The sequence below is a fragment of the Hyperoodon ampullatus genome (assembly GCF_949752795.1).
Source record: "Hyperoodon ampullatus genome assembly, chromosome: 14".
NCBI classification, from domain to species: Eukaryota; Metazoa; Chordata; class Mammalia; order Artiodactyla; family Ziphiidae; genus Hyperoodon; species Hyperoodon ampullatus.
The window spans coordinates 83,831,635-83,848,486 of record NC_136927.1 but is presented as its reverse complement, the minus strand read 5'-3'; the positions used below and the strand labels follow the sequence as shown (position 1 = coordinate 83,848,486).

At 50.1% G+C, this 16,852-nt stretch overlaps 1 protein-coding gene across 1 annotated transcript; it reads left to right on the top strand.

The window, feature by feature from the left end:
- Positions 1-37: 37 nt before the first annotated feature.
- ANKRD60 (ankyrin repeat domain 60) lies at positions 38-12,326 on the top strand (the record flags this gene model as incomplete). Its single annotated transcript, XM_079719112.1, is given in 7 exon segments — positions 38-54; positions 2,419-2,618; positions 2,760-2,959; positions 2,961-3,072; positions 7,971-8,101; positions 9,653-9,818; positions 12,022-12,326. Coding segments are annotated over 7 exon segments (1,131 nt in total).
- Positions 12,327-16,852: the final 4,526 nt, after the last annotated feature.

The window sequence follows — 16,852 nt, the reverse complement described above, 5'->3', positions numbered from 1 at the left end:
GGTGGGTCACTGAGCGGGTTGGGGTGGGGGGACCTCCATGGCATCAGACTGCCTGTGAGTGGTTTGTTTTCTCTATTACAGACTATATTATTTAACCCCCCAGCCAACACCTCCCCCCCCCCAAAATAAAGTACATTGTTGGAAGCTTTTAAGTCTTTGACAGATGTGTATATTTGGCTTACCTCATGCTTTCCTATAAAATATAGTTTATGGTATTTTATTTTTAACTGAAATACTGTACATACGTAAATAACTCGTGACAGGAAGAAAATATATTAATGTAAGATAAGCCTCCTATCAGTGAACAGAACAAATACATCACTTAAATTTATGCTCCACTTTGAGTTGCTGCAAATATAGCCCAATCTGTTTACTTTTGAAAAATGTGATAGTTAAAGAAATCTACTAAAGACTGATTTATGGCAGTCTTTCTAATATTGTACTTTTGTTGTAAACTGTACTCGGAACTTTTCCTCAGGCACTCTCCCCCTCCTCTTCTTGCAGGAACTGTTTCCATAAAGATAGGTACTGGCCTTTGACAGAGGCATAAATAGCAGAAAGATTTTCATTCTTATATGGATATATTATCATTTGTTTAACAACTTGGGGGTGGGGGGAAATTGATCACTGAGACGCATGGATATTGACTTTATATCTGATGCTTTAGAATCTTAACAAAAAATAGGAACTCATAGTTCTGATCCCTCTATATAGTTGGCCACAAATGCCAGTGATTTGGGAGGTTAAATTATGATACTCTTCAAATCTAAGTACACAGAACTTAGATTTCGTGCTTTTAAAATTCAGACTAAGGGAAAGATACTCTAGAATATAAACAGGTTTTGCATTAATTAATAACTCAAGGCTCTATGAACAGTTGATTAAATTCTGCGTACATGTATGCTGAAGTTATTTTTCTTGTTTCTACTTGTATCTTCTCAAAGGCAAGCATAAGGGAAGGAAAGGGCAGCCCACATGGGGTCCCAGAGCTATAGCTGCAAAGGGCGCGCCAGCTGGCTTCACTCTTCCCTTGGATCTTTTTCTTATCTTTCTTTTCTTTTTTTTTAAAGATAAAATTTCTGGAGCTATATATTGAATTTCCTGGTATACAGGATGTTTTCCCCTCCCCCAAATTCCACTGGGCTGACTCTTTAAAAAGAAAGGAAGGAATCTATACCGTGCCAAAGAAAATAAGGCACATGTATGAGAATTTCACATTGCAACCCAGGATAGCATTTTGACAACTTCAGCAAAGAGTGAGTTAATACATTGGAGACTACATATTAAGAAAAAAAAAATCAATCTATCTTGTATTTAGTACTTGCCTAAAGTCAATAGATGGAGGTATTGTTTTGCTTCAGTAACAAGCAATTTTTAATTTATTTTTATTGCCTAGAAATTGAGATTATCATGTTGTAAAATCTGTTGATCTAGCAGCAAGTAAAATTACTCAACTGGAATCTTGTATTCTGTGCAGAGCTTCATTTTCCATTAAGGAAAAAAACAAATCAGTTGGTGTTGTGATGTGTAGGATTTGCCTGCTGAATCAGATGTGATGGTAGAGATTTGTTGAGACTCTTTGGTAAATAAATAATCTAACCTTTAAATTTTCAGTTTATGTGTTAAAATTCTTCTATAATGCCTTTCCAGTGGAAAGCTATTTTTATGATTAACTTCTCTGCAAAAAGTATGTTGAAAGTTTGCATTTTATTCTTCATTGGTAACAACTGAGATTTTTCTAAGCTTGTTCTGGTTGCCCTTGCTGTCCTCTCCTGTAGCTTCTCCATCAGTTTAGGTCTTCACATATTAATTGTTCTTAGGTGCAGTGTTGAGTGTCTGTGATTTGACCACTGAAGGTAAGCTTCCTGTTTTCTTGAGCACTCGGTCTCCTCCGGTGAATTAATGGAAAAGCACGAGATAGTTTCTCACAGGTACAGCTGCCTTGAAAGGCATCTCAACAATAGAACCATCTCATCTTTTCCCCAAGTGGACATTTCCTCCTTGCTAAGTGTTTTCATTAGCACCTTTCTCACTTCAAGAATTCGAGAACGTTTTCAACATGGACGGATTTTGATGTAGCTTTGCAAATTTTCAGGAAGGTCTGTCTCCCACTTCCGGAGTGGCCAAGTATCAGGTTTTTTCACTGTCAAGTTGGGCCCAGATCGGCTTGAAAGGGGTCATATTTCTGCAATGTTGGTTTTTTTCCTTCATGCTAAGAAATAACGATTTTTAAGCATGGCTAAAGTCTGCACTTTACCACCCTCTGTAGACGACGCATGCAAAGATGATTTAGAGCATTATTCACGCATAATTCCTATAGGTAGTTGGCCCCGAATTGTGCAATGATTGTATTTTAAACAGACATGGAGAGGAGGTCACAGTTGCCTAACAACGGCCACGAGCCGCCTCGTCTTCCAGTTTCAAGGAGCTGACGGTGAGAGCAGCTCGGAAGCGGCGAGGAGGAGTCGGGGCTGCGGCCCAGCTGGGTCTGCGGGGCGCGCGGCCTCGGCGAGGCCGCTGGATGGATCTCAATACATCCTCCCAGTGTTTTAGAAGCGCCCGGGCCCTTTCCCCGTATCGCAGACGCGTCACCCGCGTCCACGTGGAGCCCCGCCTTGGTTAACGGCGGGCCCGTCGGCCCACTGAGGGCGCTGGGAGCTCGGCCGTCCCGGAGGGGCCACCGCGGCGGGGGCGGCGATGACACGCGGCAGGCCAGGCGGCGAAGGCGGCCAGGCCGCCGGGGGGCGCCCTTCGCCCAGACGCCACTGCGGGCCGGCCGGCCGGACGGACGGACGGACGGGGGGCGGGCTCGGCCGTTCCGCGGCCCCTCCCCGCGCAGCCCCGCGCCCGCGCCCGAGGCCGGAGCCGCGTCGGGGACCCGCAGGCTGTGATCCTGGCGCTCGACTTGGCCTCAGACGTCTTCGTCATGCGGGTGCTGCTGGAGGATTCCTGGGAGATGGTTCCGAGGGACAGGCTGCCGCAGCGACATGACGGTGCGGGAGCTCAAAGAGGAGCTGGACCTAATAGCCGGCATCCCCTTCCACCTCCAGCGGCTCCGGTACCTGGACCAAGGTGGCTCCTGCCCGACCCCTTTCCTGGCCCCGCGTACTCCCTCGACCCGGGGCACCCAGTCCCCTCTGAACCCGCAGTGGGGGAAGGGAAGCCCGCCCTGAGGAGGACCCCCAGATGTCAAAATAAACCCCACCCCCGTGAAACCCTGGGTGGAAAAGCTAACCCTGGACACATAGGGACTTCCCAGCTCCAGAAAAGCCGAGCTTCACGTTAGACCCCAAATCTCCAGGCAGACCCTGTCCACAGCAAGACCCTAATCTGCAAACAAATCCTGCCTGTGCTGGGACTCCAGGCCCAAAGCTAGCTGTCTAGTTTGGCCTGCCAACCTAAGCCCAGCCCTGTCCACGTCAGGACCCCAAATCCCGAAACAGACGGTGCCACCGCAGGATCCTCCAACACCAGACCCTCAAACTCCCACGTGTTCATCAGGGACCCAAGTCCCAAAGCCAGCAGTGCCACACAAGACCTCCAGTCTGAAACACCTGTCCTCAGCGGGACCTCACAACCTCGGGCAAAGCTGCTCGTGTCAGGACCCCAGATGGAATTAAACGTCAAGTCCCTGTGCTGGGCTGTGGGACACCAGAACCCCCAGCCCTCCAGCCAGCCACGTCCGTGCAAGGACCCCAAGTCCAGAACAAACCTGCCCAAGACTGAACCCCAACTCTTCAGGGTTGCCATGACTACCTCAGAACCCTGAATCCTTTACAGCGGTGTCCATGCAAGGACTCTAGAGCTCGGAACAAGCTCTGCCCACTTCAGGGCCCCCAAACCAAGAACAAACCTGCCCAAGACTGAACCCCCCAATCCCCAGGCTAACCATGTGACCATCCGAACCCCAAGTCCTCCCAGTAGTGTAGACTCAAGGACACTAAAGCCTTAAGCAAACTCTGCCCTCTTCGGAACCCCATATCTCTGCACGAACCATATGCACGTTTGAACCTCAGACACAATCCTCAGGTGACCTCGGCTCACGACAGAAACCTAAGTCCCAGGGTGTGAAGCCTACTACCCAGATCATGACCCTAGATCCCAGAGCAGGTACACCCAATTCTGAGCCCCACTCTCTGCTTAACTATTTGTGCATCTGAACCCCAATCCATCAGCCATCTCTGTCTACGTAAGGGTGCCAGGGCCCAAAGTGAACTCCTCCCACATCTGGACCCCCAAATTCAAAGTTAACTCTGCCCACACCTGAAAGCTAGTTCCCAAGCTCACCATGACGACAGCAGAACCCAAAGCCAAGTGTCATCAGAAGGGCTCCAAGACATGAGACAAACTCTGCCCACACTAGGACCCCAAACTCAAGTCCAGTCTACCCATACCTGAACCTCCAACCTCTACAGAAACCACGTCCACACTGGCACTCCAAGGTTTAAGCCAGCCGTATCTGTGTAAGGAAGCCAAAGTTCAAAATGAGCCTTGCCTACATGAGGGCCCCCAAACTCAAAGCAAACTCTGCTTGTATTTGAAAACCCCAATCCCTCATCAACCTGATCCACACCAGAACCCCCAGTGCTAGACCAAACCCACCTATATTAGGACTCCTAATCTCAGAGCCGAACCTGTCACTATCAAGACCCCCGAACCCCGGGGCAGACCTGTTTGATTCCTTACCCCCAGTTGCCACACTACCCAGGCCTACATCAGACCCCCAAACCCCAAAACAAGTCCTGCCCACAGAAGGACTCTGCATCCCAGAACAGACCCTTCCCATACCAGGACTCCCAGACAGAAAGCAAACCTTGCCTTCATCAGAACCCCAATCCAGAGCAAACTCTGCCCTCATTGGGACCCCAAATCTCAAACCCTGTCCACGTTTGAACCCCGAATACTGGCACTGACCCAGTCCGTATCAGAACCTCGAATCTCAAGCTGTGCCCTTGTGATGTCAGGAGCTCAAAGCTAGCCCAACTGGAATCGAAACCCAGTGCCCGAAGCTCACTGTGATTGAATCAGGACCTCAAGGCCCCCTGTCCAGACAAATCCCATGGGGGAGGCACCCCATGGTGGGCAAGGGCCCTAGAGCCCCATCTCTCCCTCCATCGGTCTCCTTCCCTCAGCCTGAGGACCTGGCTGTCCCGATCTGATCCCTACAGTATTTAGGGTATGAGAACAGGATCAAAGCCCCCAGGCTCCAACATCTCCCCACCCGGTTGAAATCAATGCAAAAACACTTCGAGAAAACGAAGATATAAAAAACTCTCTGGTCTGCTGCACAGAGAAAGTGAACAGCCGATATTGCAGAGAGACTGCAGTTATACTGCAGGGGCTGGGAAGCCATGGAGACAGAGGTCTGATAGCAGCCAGTCTCCACGAGAATCGTGTTCCCAGGCCCTGTGCTTCCGGGGCTCAGTTTCCTAATCTGTAAAGCAGAGCCCCGTTAGCTCTAGGATTCTCAGTGCCGTGTCCCCCTTTAGGCAGAAGTGACTCGGGAGACTCAGAGGGTATATTGAAGGCCAAAATCCTTTCCTTTGCCCTCTTGGAAATCGGTTAAGCATTTTCCATGATGTATTTGCTTTGCTATAGGGGTATTTGGAAGATGCTTTGGAGCATTTTTGAGGCTTTATCGGGAAAGAGATGTACCTGTGCTTAATGTGTTAAAAGTGAAGTGAGCTATGGAAGAACTTAGTAAGAGTTCCAAAACAAGTACTTCGAAAATTACGTGTCCTGAACTACAGATGTCTGCCACCCCTTCCGTTAATTTATTTTTGCCGATGAGCTATGCTGAGCAATAAATTCAAGAAAGCTAAGAGGGAATGAAAGGGATGGAGTGCCTTAACACTGATGTCACAGTCCTATCACTCAGCAAGCACTTAGCAACTATTAGGAGCTTGACCTCTCTCAAGCTTGGTTGCCATCCTTACTGTTGACGCAAACAAGGAGAGAAGGTACACCACGTCAGTAGAAGAAATTTGGGCTTCTGCGGATAAATAACCAGCCTGATGCCTCTTCACCCACCTCAAAGGTTGCCAGCGAGGATCAATGGGATAATGTGTGTGAAAACCCTGAGAGACACGAGTCTAAAGGGGGGTGAACATCTTCCTGGAGGCGGGTCACCTTTCCATGTCTGTTGCCAACTCTAATAATTTATTTAGCTGATGATAATTAGTATTTGTCTAAGCTGAAGGCAGTTGCTGCCTGCCTGTAAAAGGAGAATGTGCTCTGATTTCTCTAAGAGCTGTTTAGCATGTGTGAATTGTGCTCTTGTCTTTCTCAGGGAAACACACAGCCTTGCTCCATTTTTTTCAAAGTTGTTAGGAAGTCTTCGAGTTGTCTTACTTAGACTAATTACTGATTATTCTCTGTGTTCGAACCACAAATAAGACCCTAATTAACAGATTTGCTAATCACTATTCCGCGTTTACATCCACCATCTGGAGTTGCTGGGGACCAAAGGGTGCCAGCAAAATCTAGAGTGAGCATCACATGGTGCCCGAGGAAAGGCAGGTCTGGAGTCCCAGCGTTGCCGTTCGCTGGCCATGCGAGCCTGCGTCCGCTCCTGCAGCAAACGGAGAGGACGAGCTTGGCCCTTCGTGAGGTTTAAAGCATGTGGGGGCTGGGTACAGGCACTTAGTAATCACTCAATCATGAAACCAAAAAGCTCATGAATTCTACTCGGAATAAATGATAATCCAACCTGGGCAGAGTTGAGAGGTTCCATTCTGGGCACTGCTTATTGGAGATAGCAAATGACTCTGTTAGCCTTCAGCCAGGTTACAGGTGGCCACGTAGGAAGAAGTGTGTGTATTTTAAAAAGTAAACTAAAAACAACTGCGTTTTTCTTGCAATTTTCCACAATCCTCTTCTACTAATTCTGATGGTCTTCCCCAAAGGGTCTGAATTTAGGAAGTGTGAGTGGATCCACCCCCCGGCCCCCATTCTTTCGTATGAGGAAGGGGCTGTTTGGGGAGAACCTCCCAGAGAAAGGAGCTCTTCCGTCCCACGTCACTGAGATGCTTATGTTACCATAGGGTCTCCACTGGGGCAATTTTGTCCCCCAGGGGCCATTTGGCAACATCTAGAGACATTTCAGTGGTCACAGTTAGGTGAGTGGGCGACTGCCATCTCGTGGGTAGAAGCCTGGGATGCTGCTAAATGCCCTGCAATGCCCAGGACAGACCCCACAGCAGAGGGTCATCTGGCCCCAAATGTCAGGAGCGCCAAGGTTGTAGTCTGCCACAGACTACAATTTGAAAGATCCAACAAATTTTTGTCATTATTACCTCTTTAAGCTAACTAATGACAAGATTAACCAGAATTAGTTAGTATTTTAGTTTAACATCTATCACTTGTATAACCGCATTGCACCACATCTGTAAATATACAGTCACTTCAAGTTCAAGTAACTCTACTTAGGGTTTGCCTCCTGAAATGACTTTTATTCACTCATGTATTTTTTTGCCATAGGTCAAGTTACAATTACAGAATCTTATAAATCGTTGCCTTTTTTTTTTTTTTTTTTGGTTTGGCTCCTCTTTGAGCTAAGCCAAATTAATTTTCTAAAAAGCATCAATAACCACAAACAGGTGGATGCGGGGTCATCAAATGAGAGTAGTGCTCAAGGTTCTCAAATTATCCTTGTGATACCCAAGGTCAGGTAATCTCTTAACTAAACCAATGTAACAGTTTATCTTTAATGCCCGATTTTTCTTTTTAGAGAAAAAATCATTCCCTGTAGGAATTTTTTTTTTTTTTTTGCGGTACGCGGGCCTCTCACTGTCGTGGCCTCTCCCGTTGCGGAGCACAGGCTCCAGACGCGCAGGCCCAGCGGCCACGGCTCGCGGGCCCAGCCGCTCCGCGGCACGTGGGATCCTCCCGGACCGGGGCACGAACCCGTGTCCCCTGCATCGGCAGGCGGACTCTCAACCACTGTGCCACCAGGGAAGCCCCCCCTGTAGGAATTTTGATGGATGACGCTCCGCTGAAGTTCCACGATGTTGTTCCTGGTGGAATTATTTCATTATGTATCTGGCATTATGATGGATGGACGGAACTGGTTTTGGCGGCTGTGGAAGAGGATTCCAGTAAGGTGTTTTCATGCTTCTTTAAATGGATATTATACTTCATGAACCAGCTGTAAATTGTGGGCGTGTGTGTGTGTGTGTGGGGGGGATTCGCTTAGTCTTTAATATGAATATTTGGGTAAAAGTTTCAGCGTAGAGGAAAAAGATAACAAGGACTCATGTCATCATGATCAAGTCGAGTATTTCCATTTGCTGTTTGGCTTTTGCGATTTCACTGCGTCCACGTAGCTGTGACTTGTAACCCACTCACCGTGCCCCAAAAGGAGCCAGGGCAACGCGTTTTCTATTCATGTGTCTATCCTGTAAAGTTGAAAACCTAAGTTAACAGTGGAGGATGCCAGATCACTTGGAAACGTGTGGCCCAGAGTGTTCAATGCTGCAAAAAATCCCCTGGGGGGTCTGCCCTCATCCAAGGGGGAAAGACTTGGAAACACAGTGGGTGCCGTTAACTCTTGGCCAGGCCTTGAGCTGGGTGCTCACCTGGGCTCTGGGGTGGGAGTTGGAAGGCAAGAGGAGGAAGGGTGTCTACCCAACAGTGAAGATGGATCATTCAGACACGAGGGGACAAGTGCACGTTCTTTCTGGAAAATAAATTCGGGTGAGAAGCTATGAGCTTGTGGAGGAGAGAGTTTACTTCTGGCTGGGATGGGGATCAGGGAAGGCTGGGTGCGGGAGGGGCGTTGGGATTAGGTCTGGGAAGGGGGAATGGGCTCGGGGGTGGCGGGGCCAGGACCGCAGCCAGGACCTGCTGCCCTGGAGCCTGAGCCTTAGAAGGAAGGGCGGGGCCCATCCAGCTGTTTGCATAACCGTCTGGTTCCTTCCTGCTTTTCTCCTCTTCCCCTGCCTTCCCTTGCTTCCCCTCTGGCTCTGTGTCCGTGCCTGGACTTTCTGGCTCTTGCTCTGGACATGGGTGGTGGGTGAGTCCCTCCTCTCTTGAGCCAGAATTGCTGTCACCCCGCTGGGGGCCCCTCACATCCCGCTTCACCCCACACCGGATGCTGCACATCTGCGACCAGGTTCCTCTCTGTCGGAGCCCGTAGTCATCGTCCTGTGCTCAGAGCCTTAATTGTCCATGTGATGATTATATCTCGGGGCTGTTATTCACCTGGGAGCAGAATTCAGAGTGTCCCAAAAGATAACGGAGACAATGGGCCCAAAAATAGACCGGAAGGCCAGTATCCATCACATCTCCAGAGAAGCCTGTGCCCCTCTGGGGAGGCCGTGCCATGTCGGCTGGGGTCTTCCTTCAGAGTCGTAACCCCCTTCCTCTGGACACCCAGAAAAGCTATTTTCTCTCTTCAAAACATGGACAGGAAGAATTTCCTGCCTCCCAAGCCTGCCTGATGGTAAATTCGTATTTCCTGGACGTGTAGAGAGAGTTACATGTCTTCCCCTGGCGCGTTTCCAGCTTCTCCGCTCTCTGATCCCATCACCAGCCTGCATGTGGCATCCAAGCAAACTTTCCCTCCAGAGTGTCCCGTCACCCACCAGCCAGGTGTATCTGCACTTCTGAGATCACCCAGACTCACGTGCGTAACTCTGTTTATCTCGCCCAGCTGTCTTGCCTCGGTGTCGCCGAAGATTCTTCCTACCGAACAACAAATTCACAGCATTTTGATGACAAGCGGTGGAAGAAGTGGATTTCTCAGAGAGCGTTCATGGCGCTATACATTGCCTCACACAGGGGTCACTCAGAGGCTGTTCAGTACCTTCTAGAACACGGTAATTCTGATAGCAGCTGAGGACGTTCAAGAGGGCGGTTCTTTTGATGGCAAGGGGGACAGTGGCTTGCCTCCTGGTCCCTTCGGTAACGGTTTCCTGGACCCAAGTTTGTCAGCCACCAATCGAGGTCCCCATCGGGCCACTCAGTCCCTGTCTGAGGGGGTCTTTGGACACGCTTATTGGAGGCTGTGTCCCCTCTCCTGGCCGGGGCTCAGGAAGATGGACCTTTCAGGACACCAAGTCACAGGGCTTCCTGGTTTACTGCGTCTGACCAGACACTCCGCTGGGGATATTCCTATCCTGTTTGTTATTTCTTCCCACCCCAAGTCCCGTTTCTGCAGTGGTCCGAGGGGTCTAACCCCAAACCAGCATCCCCGCCTTGGTGGTTGGCAGGCTAGCCAGTCTCCTTTCTCGAAGCTCTTTGAATTTGCCCCACACCCTCTTTTCATCTCTCTTCCACCAAAGGGCAATTACTCTCACTCTCTCTCTGTCCATAGACATAGACGCCTTAGCCTGCCTTGTCTCCGAGTTAAAGGGCTTTGCATGAGGTTCTGTGGGAGTACGTTTTATCTTCCCTGGATGTAGAGTATTTTTGGGAAAAGGGGCCCACTGATTGAGGTGTAGACCATTCACCCAACAGTAGACAGTTGCAGACGTCCCAGGCCACTGGCTTCCTCGGGACAAAGGAAGAATGTGGTATTTGGTCAATGGTTTGGGGCTCAGGAGGGGGCCTCATCTGAGGGTTTCCCATATCAACTAGCCTCCAAGTTAGACCCCTCCTTCCCAGCCTTCGGCCTTGAGCCCAGGCTCGCTCTGTTGTTTCCCCCACTTCCACCAACCAATCTGGGAAAGCATCTCAGATGCTCAGGCAGGATGCTGGGGCTGCACGTCTGGATGGGCAGAGGTTTTTCTGACTCTCCTCCTCTCCTTCCTCCACTGCTTTCTTCACTTCTCCTGTTGTAAGATGAAATATGGGCTTTTCACAACCCAGCCATCCGTTAAGCTCATAAAAAGTCATTTTCCCTCTGATGGAGCTGTGATGTATTTGAAAGCACCAGTTAAAAACTTACAGGCAGCTTTGCAAAGTTTTCTGTCCTTTGCAGACAGTGGCTGTGAAGAGGCACCAGGGCTGAGGCTAAGTGTTGTGAGAGCCTATTTAAAACTTCCTCACCGACCAGCCATAGCTCATAAACACTGGCTACCGAAATGTCAGCTGCATGTAATTGAATTGCCTTGTTTTCCGTGTCATGATATTTGTTACCCGCTATTTGATTCAATTCAACAAGTCCGTATTGGACACCTGTCATTAGCCCATCCATCTGCAGGAGGCAGTGAGGAATTCAGTCGAAGTGAAGTCTGTCCATGAGTCAGGCGGCCCATCATCTGTCATTTCCCAGGCGCCTGTCTTCTCCAGGCATCGTGCTACGTGCCGGGGATGAAAACAGCAGTGATCAAAACAAGCGTGTTTTCTGCCCTTGTGGAGTTTATGAAGGGAAGTCAGCAAATTATTACAAATAATTAATTCCATGGTCAGTCGTGCATGGCGTGTTCTGGAGACGCAGAATGTCTGCTGAACAAATGCAGGGAGATTTGCGGGGAGGAGGGCTAAGGAAGGTTTTCCCGAGGAAGTGAATGAAACCTCAAGGAACATAGAGTTAGCCCAGGAGAAAAAAAAAAAGAAAAAAGGATGAGAGTGTTGTTAGCAAAGGGAATGGCATATGCAAAGATCCTGGGGCAAGATAAGGGAGCAGGTATATTGACGGGATAAAGCCAGAAGGCTGGTGTAAGCGGAGCATGGGTGGGGGGAGGAAGATCATGGGCGGGCAAAGAAGATCACGGAGGGGGGTAATGCTGGAGTGATAAGGGTGGGTGGGTGAGATAGAGCAGTAAAGACGTAGATCGTCGCCCCAAGGGTGGTCGATGCCAACAATGGGATTTGAGCGGGAGATTGGTACAGGCATTGTAGGAAGGTCATTGGCTGCCGTAAGAGAAGCATGGGGTTGGGGGGGGAAGGCAGTGCTGGATGCTGAGTGGGAGGGGGGAGATGCAGCAGTGCCCCGCTCCGTGCACTCGGTTGGTTATTCGTTCTTCCAAGCATTCCTTTCCCAGCCTCGGCCCTTCCCATGCTTCTCTTCTTGAACGGGTTTCCAGAAGGTTGGCTCCTGCCAGCAGGGGGCCCTCAGCTAACTTTCTTATTTCCCAGGTGCCAACTGTCAGGGCAGATCCCCCGTGGGCAGGACGCCCCTGCACGTGGCTGCAGCCATGAGCCCGCTGGACTGTGTCAGCCTCCTGCTCAAATATGGGGCCTCCATCGACGACAGAGATGCCAAGGGGGAGACGCCCATGTCCCTTGCCTGCCGCCTGAGCCGCAGCCAGAGTAGGCGGCGGATGTTCCTCTTCTACTGGATGGTGAAGCTGGAGACAAAGGACCCGATGGACCCTGTCGTGAACAAGGCTTTTCAGAGAGTCAATGCCGGGTTTGGATCCAAGAAGGAGAACAAATCGTAGCTCCACCTGGGAACGTTTGCATGTCAGCTCTGACTTGGGGTAACTTTCCTGAGTTCAGATCCACGGCGGCCAGTGGCTTTGGGTGAGGAGGAAGGCCGGGAAACGTGGCAGTTCCTCTGAATCAGATACGAAACCATCTGTCCTATTTGTAAATGACTTGAGGAGGGTATTGATGGAAGTGGGTGAGTTTGTGTTCATTTCCTAAGTCCATCACACACCTAACGGGCTCCCATGCCAGCCTTTACTTTTGAGCTATTTGTTCATTGCATCCAGTAACGCTGCTTGGGGTGATGGGAACCAATTACCTTCTCTCCCGTCTGGACACCAGCTAACGCATTGGCGTAATAGGGGTCATAGCCGTGATGAGAGTAGCTCTGTTGTTACGGTACAAGACCAGCACAAGCAAACGTCACCAGGCCGTGGGCAGTGTGACCTGTGAATTTCAGTTTGTAAATTTCATGGCACTAGATGCTCCCTAAGCTAGCAATGTTCCAGAAGTTTTCCTGAACCTTCCCGGAGGGGTCTGCTGCCTGAGTCTGAGGTGGGGCTGGGCGAGAAGCCAGGCTGACCCGGGGGGCATCTAAGAGCTTGGTGCTCCACAGGGGCGCCTGGTTACTCTTGGTGAAAGGTGATAAGCTGGCACTGGATTTGGAGGAGACGGTGTAAAAGGCGATGAGGAGCTTGTAAGGGGAAGGATTCGAGCTGGCAGCTTCCTTTTTCCTTTTGGCCCATCCCCAAAGGTCCAAGCACCCCCCTCCCGCTAGCTTTCTCCTTTCCTGCTAGAACTGGGGTAGCTCCAGCATCCCTCCTGTGGGGCAGCGTCTATGCTGAACTCTGGGCTCGACACCCACAAAAGCTGCCCTGTGGGTGAGTGAGCTGGGTGTGGGAGCCGAGAGGGAGGGGTGAGGACTGGGGCGGACTGACACGCACACCCTTGTCTGAAGGGGGCACTGTGACTCAGCTGCAGCAGAAAGGTGAGCCAAAGGCAGCTAGATCTTTGCAGAGCTTCCCAGAGCTGGAAACCTAGCTTGTTGATCTAAGTCCTGATTTTTTTTTTTTTTTTTTGCGGTACGAGGGCCTCTCACTGTCGTGGCCTCTCCCGTTGCGGAGCACAGGCTCCGGACGCGCAGGCTCAGCGGCCATGGCTCACGGGCCCAGCCGCTCCGTGGCATGTGGGATCTTCCCGTACCGGGGCACGAACCCGCGTCCCCTGCATTGGCAGGCGGACTCGCAACCACTGCGCCACCAGGGAAGCCCTAAGTCCTGATTTTTAAGCGTTGGCTTGAATTATGTTAAGGTCAGCATACGGAACAAAAGGAGTAGGAGACTTGAGGCACACGGCTGGGACCGCCGACCATGGTTAAACTAACTCATTTCACTGGGGAAATGGGTAGAAGCAACCTAAGACTCACTGGAACTTTCCCCGGCTCTGAAGCCACAGGGCGGGAATGGCCACGAGTGCTGGAAAATGGCACTGTATCCCAGCCACCCTTCTTTCTGACTTACATCCCAAGAACTGGATTCCGCTTTTACACGAATTGGCCGCATTTCCCGCTGTTGTGGCAAGTAAGAGCCGTGCTGGTGACGTGGCTTTACACTCAGTGGACGTGGCTGGACCCAGCTCAGCAATCTGTTTGACAAATAATAGGAAAAAAAACATACAGCTCAGCATCAACAATGTCAAAACTGAGATCTTGTTTGTGGCAGACGTTCTCCAAAGTCAATAGGCAGATATTAAATAACCTTATCCAGCAGGGTCAGTTCATTTAGCTAATGAGGTGTGTTGGCAGGGGGACCTGGGCACCCTTTTAACTTAACAAGTGGTGTGACTCAGAGTCATGTGTTTTCCGGGAGCTTTGCTCTGCTGTCTTTATTGTTAGCAGAGCCAGCTGCCTGACATTTGTCCCCAAAACTTTGGAGGGAAGCCCTCTGTCTTTGTCACCCCCAATTCAGCTAAACACTTGGCCGGCAATTAGGTGAGTTCCATACTCTCCATGGTGACATTTTGCTCGGTGTGTGGCGGGGTCATTAAAACAGTCCTGTAGGTCCTGGGGGCTCTTCCTTTTAGACAATCTTAACATTCTAGCTGTTATATTCAAACAAGCCTGTATCACCTATTCAATAAAATATGTCCATAGCCTCAGAAGAGTTGATTTGCAATTGGTTGCCATCATCTTACACTTTGCAGAAAATTTCATACAACATTTGAAGTTTTTTGGGGTCACACTTTGGAGCCAACAGGAATTTTTTTTGAAATTTGGGGTATAGTTGTTTTACAATGTTGTTTTAGTTTCTACTGTACAGCGAAGTGGAGTTCCCTGTGCTATACAGCAGGTTCTCATTAATTGTCTATTTTATACATATTACTGTCCATTTTTTTAAAAAGGGGTTGATCTCAAATGGTTTTGTAGGACCCTGAAATCCTTTTAGGCCCGAGGTATTGGGGATGGTCTTTTGTGGTGAAGCAGCGGTGGTTGGCCATCACCCAGGTGGGCCTCACCTCTGTGTGGAGAGGGACAGCCTTCCTCTTGGAAAGGAGCTACTGTCAGTTGTCTGAGTATAATAGCCACCTCCCTCCTCCTTATTGTGTATCTCCCATGAAGCTGGACTCTCAGTTGCCAGAGTGGAATTGCTACTGGGGTAGCGTGGACATACAGGGCTCGGACCCCAGATTGCATCTTGGTGGCTCTGCCCTGTGGCCTTGGGCACATTCCCTACTGCTCCGAGGTACAGGAGGTTGGAGGGTGGTCATGGTGCCTGGTCCCTAAGGTTGGTGGGAGGACCTGGGAGGTAGGAGGTACTCAGTACATGCTAACTCTTCTCGTCTGAGAGCTTGACTGCAACTCCTTCTGAAGTCATGGGCTCAATTGTCGATGATCGACGGGGGGTGGGGGCAAATAGGAGAACCATTTGGTGCCTTTCTTGGGTTCTCAAGTTCTGATCACCATGAGACTGATGACCTCTGAGCTCAGTGCCCCCGGGAAAGTGCTGTCCAGCGTCCTTGGATTTCTTGGCGGCCGCGTGAAGAAGGACCCCTCAGCATCCCCTCCGTCAGGGACACTGCGTGCACCTTATGCCAGCCTGGAAAACAGCCTTTGGAAACCAGGGAGCCCCTCTGGAGAGGCCGACCGCTCGCTCAAGGAGGACGGTGACAGCTGCACCTCCACCGTGCTTCCATCTGCCTTGGCTGTCCCTCTGGACCCCTGGCTGCCTGGGGTCTCTCAGCTCCGCCCAGGGCTTGGGTGCGTGGCCGTCTCTCTCCAAAGACTCGTCCGGGGGGTTTCAGCTGCACTGAGTCCTTCCTCTGTCTCAGGCTTGAATGCTTCCTTCTCTGAAGCATAGTCACCAACCAGACTTTCCCAGGGAGGCGAAGGGCACCCACTGGTGGCACCTCAGGGGACTTTAGTTGGCCCTGACGCTGCAGTAAGTGCCACTGAAACACAGGGTGAGGGTTATTCCCTTTTCACATCGCTCTCAATCCTTTTAATTCCGACAAGAGGAAAGTCTCCGCTTGGTGTTAGTAAGTCCGACGCCCCCCTGACCTTTGCGAAAGGGGAGCTTTTATAAGATACACAAATAGAGCAGCCTTCCGCAGGCAACAGTGTTTTGCCAGGATTTAATAACATCGTCTTGTTTTCAGTATATTTGTGGGCTGGGATTCTTTTCCTTTTTCCACTCCTAACTAGTATGTGACCTCGGGGCAAACTGTCACCTCCAAAAGGACCCCCGTCATCTCCCTCTCAGCCCAGTTGCGATGAGCAATGGGAATTGTCCTCGGGAAGGGCCCGGGCTTGGCGTCCAGCAGATCCCATTTAGTATTTTCCTCCGCTGCTGGCTAGGTGGCATTGGGCCAAGCAATTGCATCTCTCAGAGCCTCAGTTTCTTCGTCTGTAACATTCGGGTAATAAAATCTGCCCCTGTCGTCATGGGAGGGATGAAATGCCTGGCATAGAACAGACTCTTGAAAAATAGTATCCATTATCATTATTATTACTACCACCAATTAATTTGCTTAAAATGTTTACTCACTGGGAATCAATACACTCCCGGTGTCCAGAGCCTCATAAATTTTCAGCAAACCTTATACAATGAGAGTCTCCGTCCAGAACTAATCATTCCTAGAGCGGGAGATAAATAATTTCCCTGAAACTTGTGGATTTTAGTATTAAGTACAGGGTCCAGAAAGTCGTTCTGAACTTAAAAATCCAGGGCCAGTTCTGCAGGAAAGAGAGAGAGAGAGAAAAGAAAAAATAAAGCTCTAAGGTGAGAGGAAAATTCCAGTCTCTCAGCTCTGCCTCTGCAGTGCGTACTGACTACACGAGCATCCAGCAGAGGGCACAGAAACCCATTAACATTTAGAAAAACACCGCTGTTTGTGTTCATCGGAAATGTCAGAGCTGCGGCAGTCTGGGCCCCACTGGAAACTCAAGAGAGGGGCTCAGCCACAGGGGCTCCCGGACAGCTTCCGCGCCTGAACCCCTGAAATTGTCCGCAAAACACACATTTTCTGGGGAGAACACTCATCA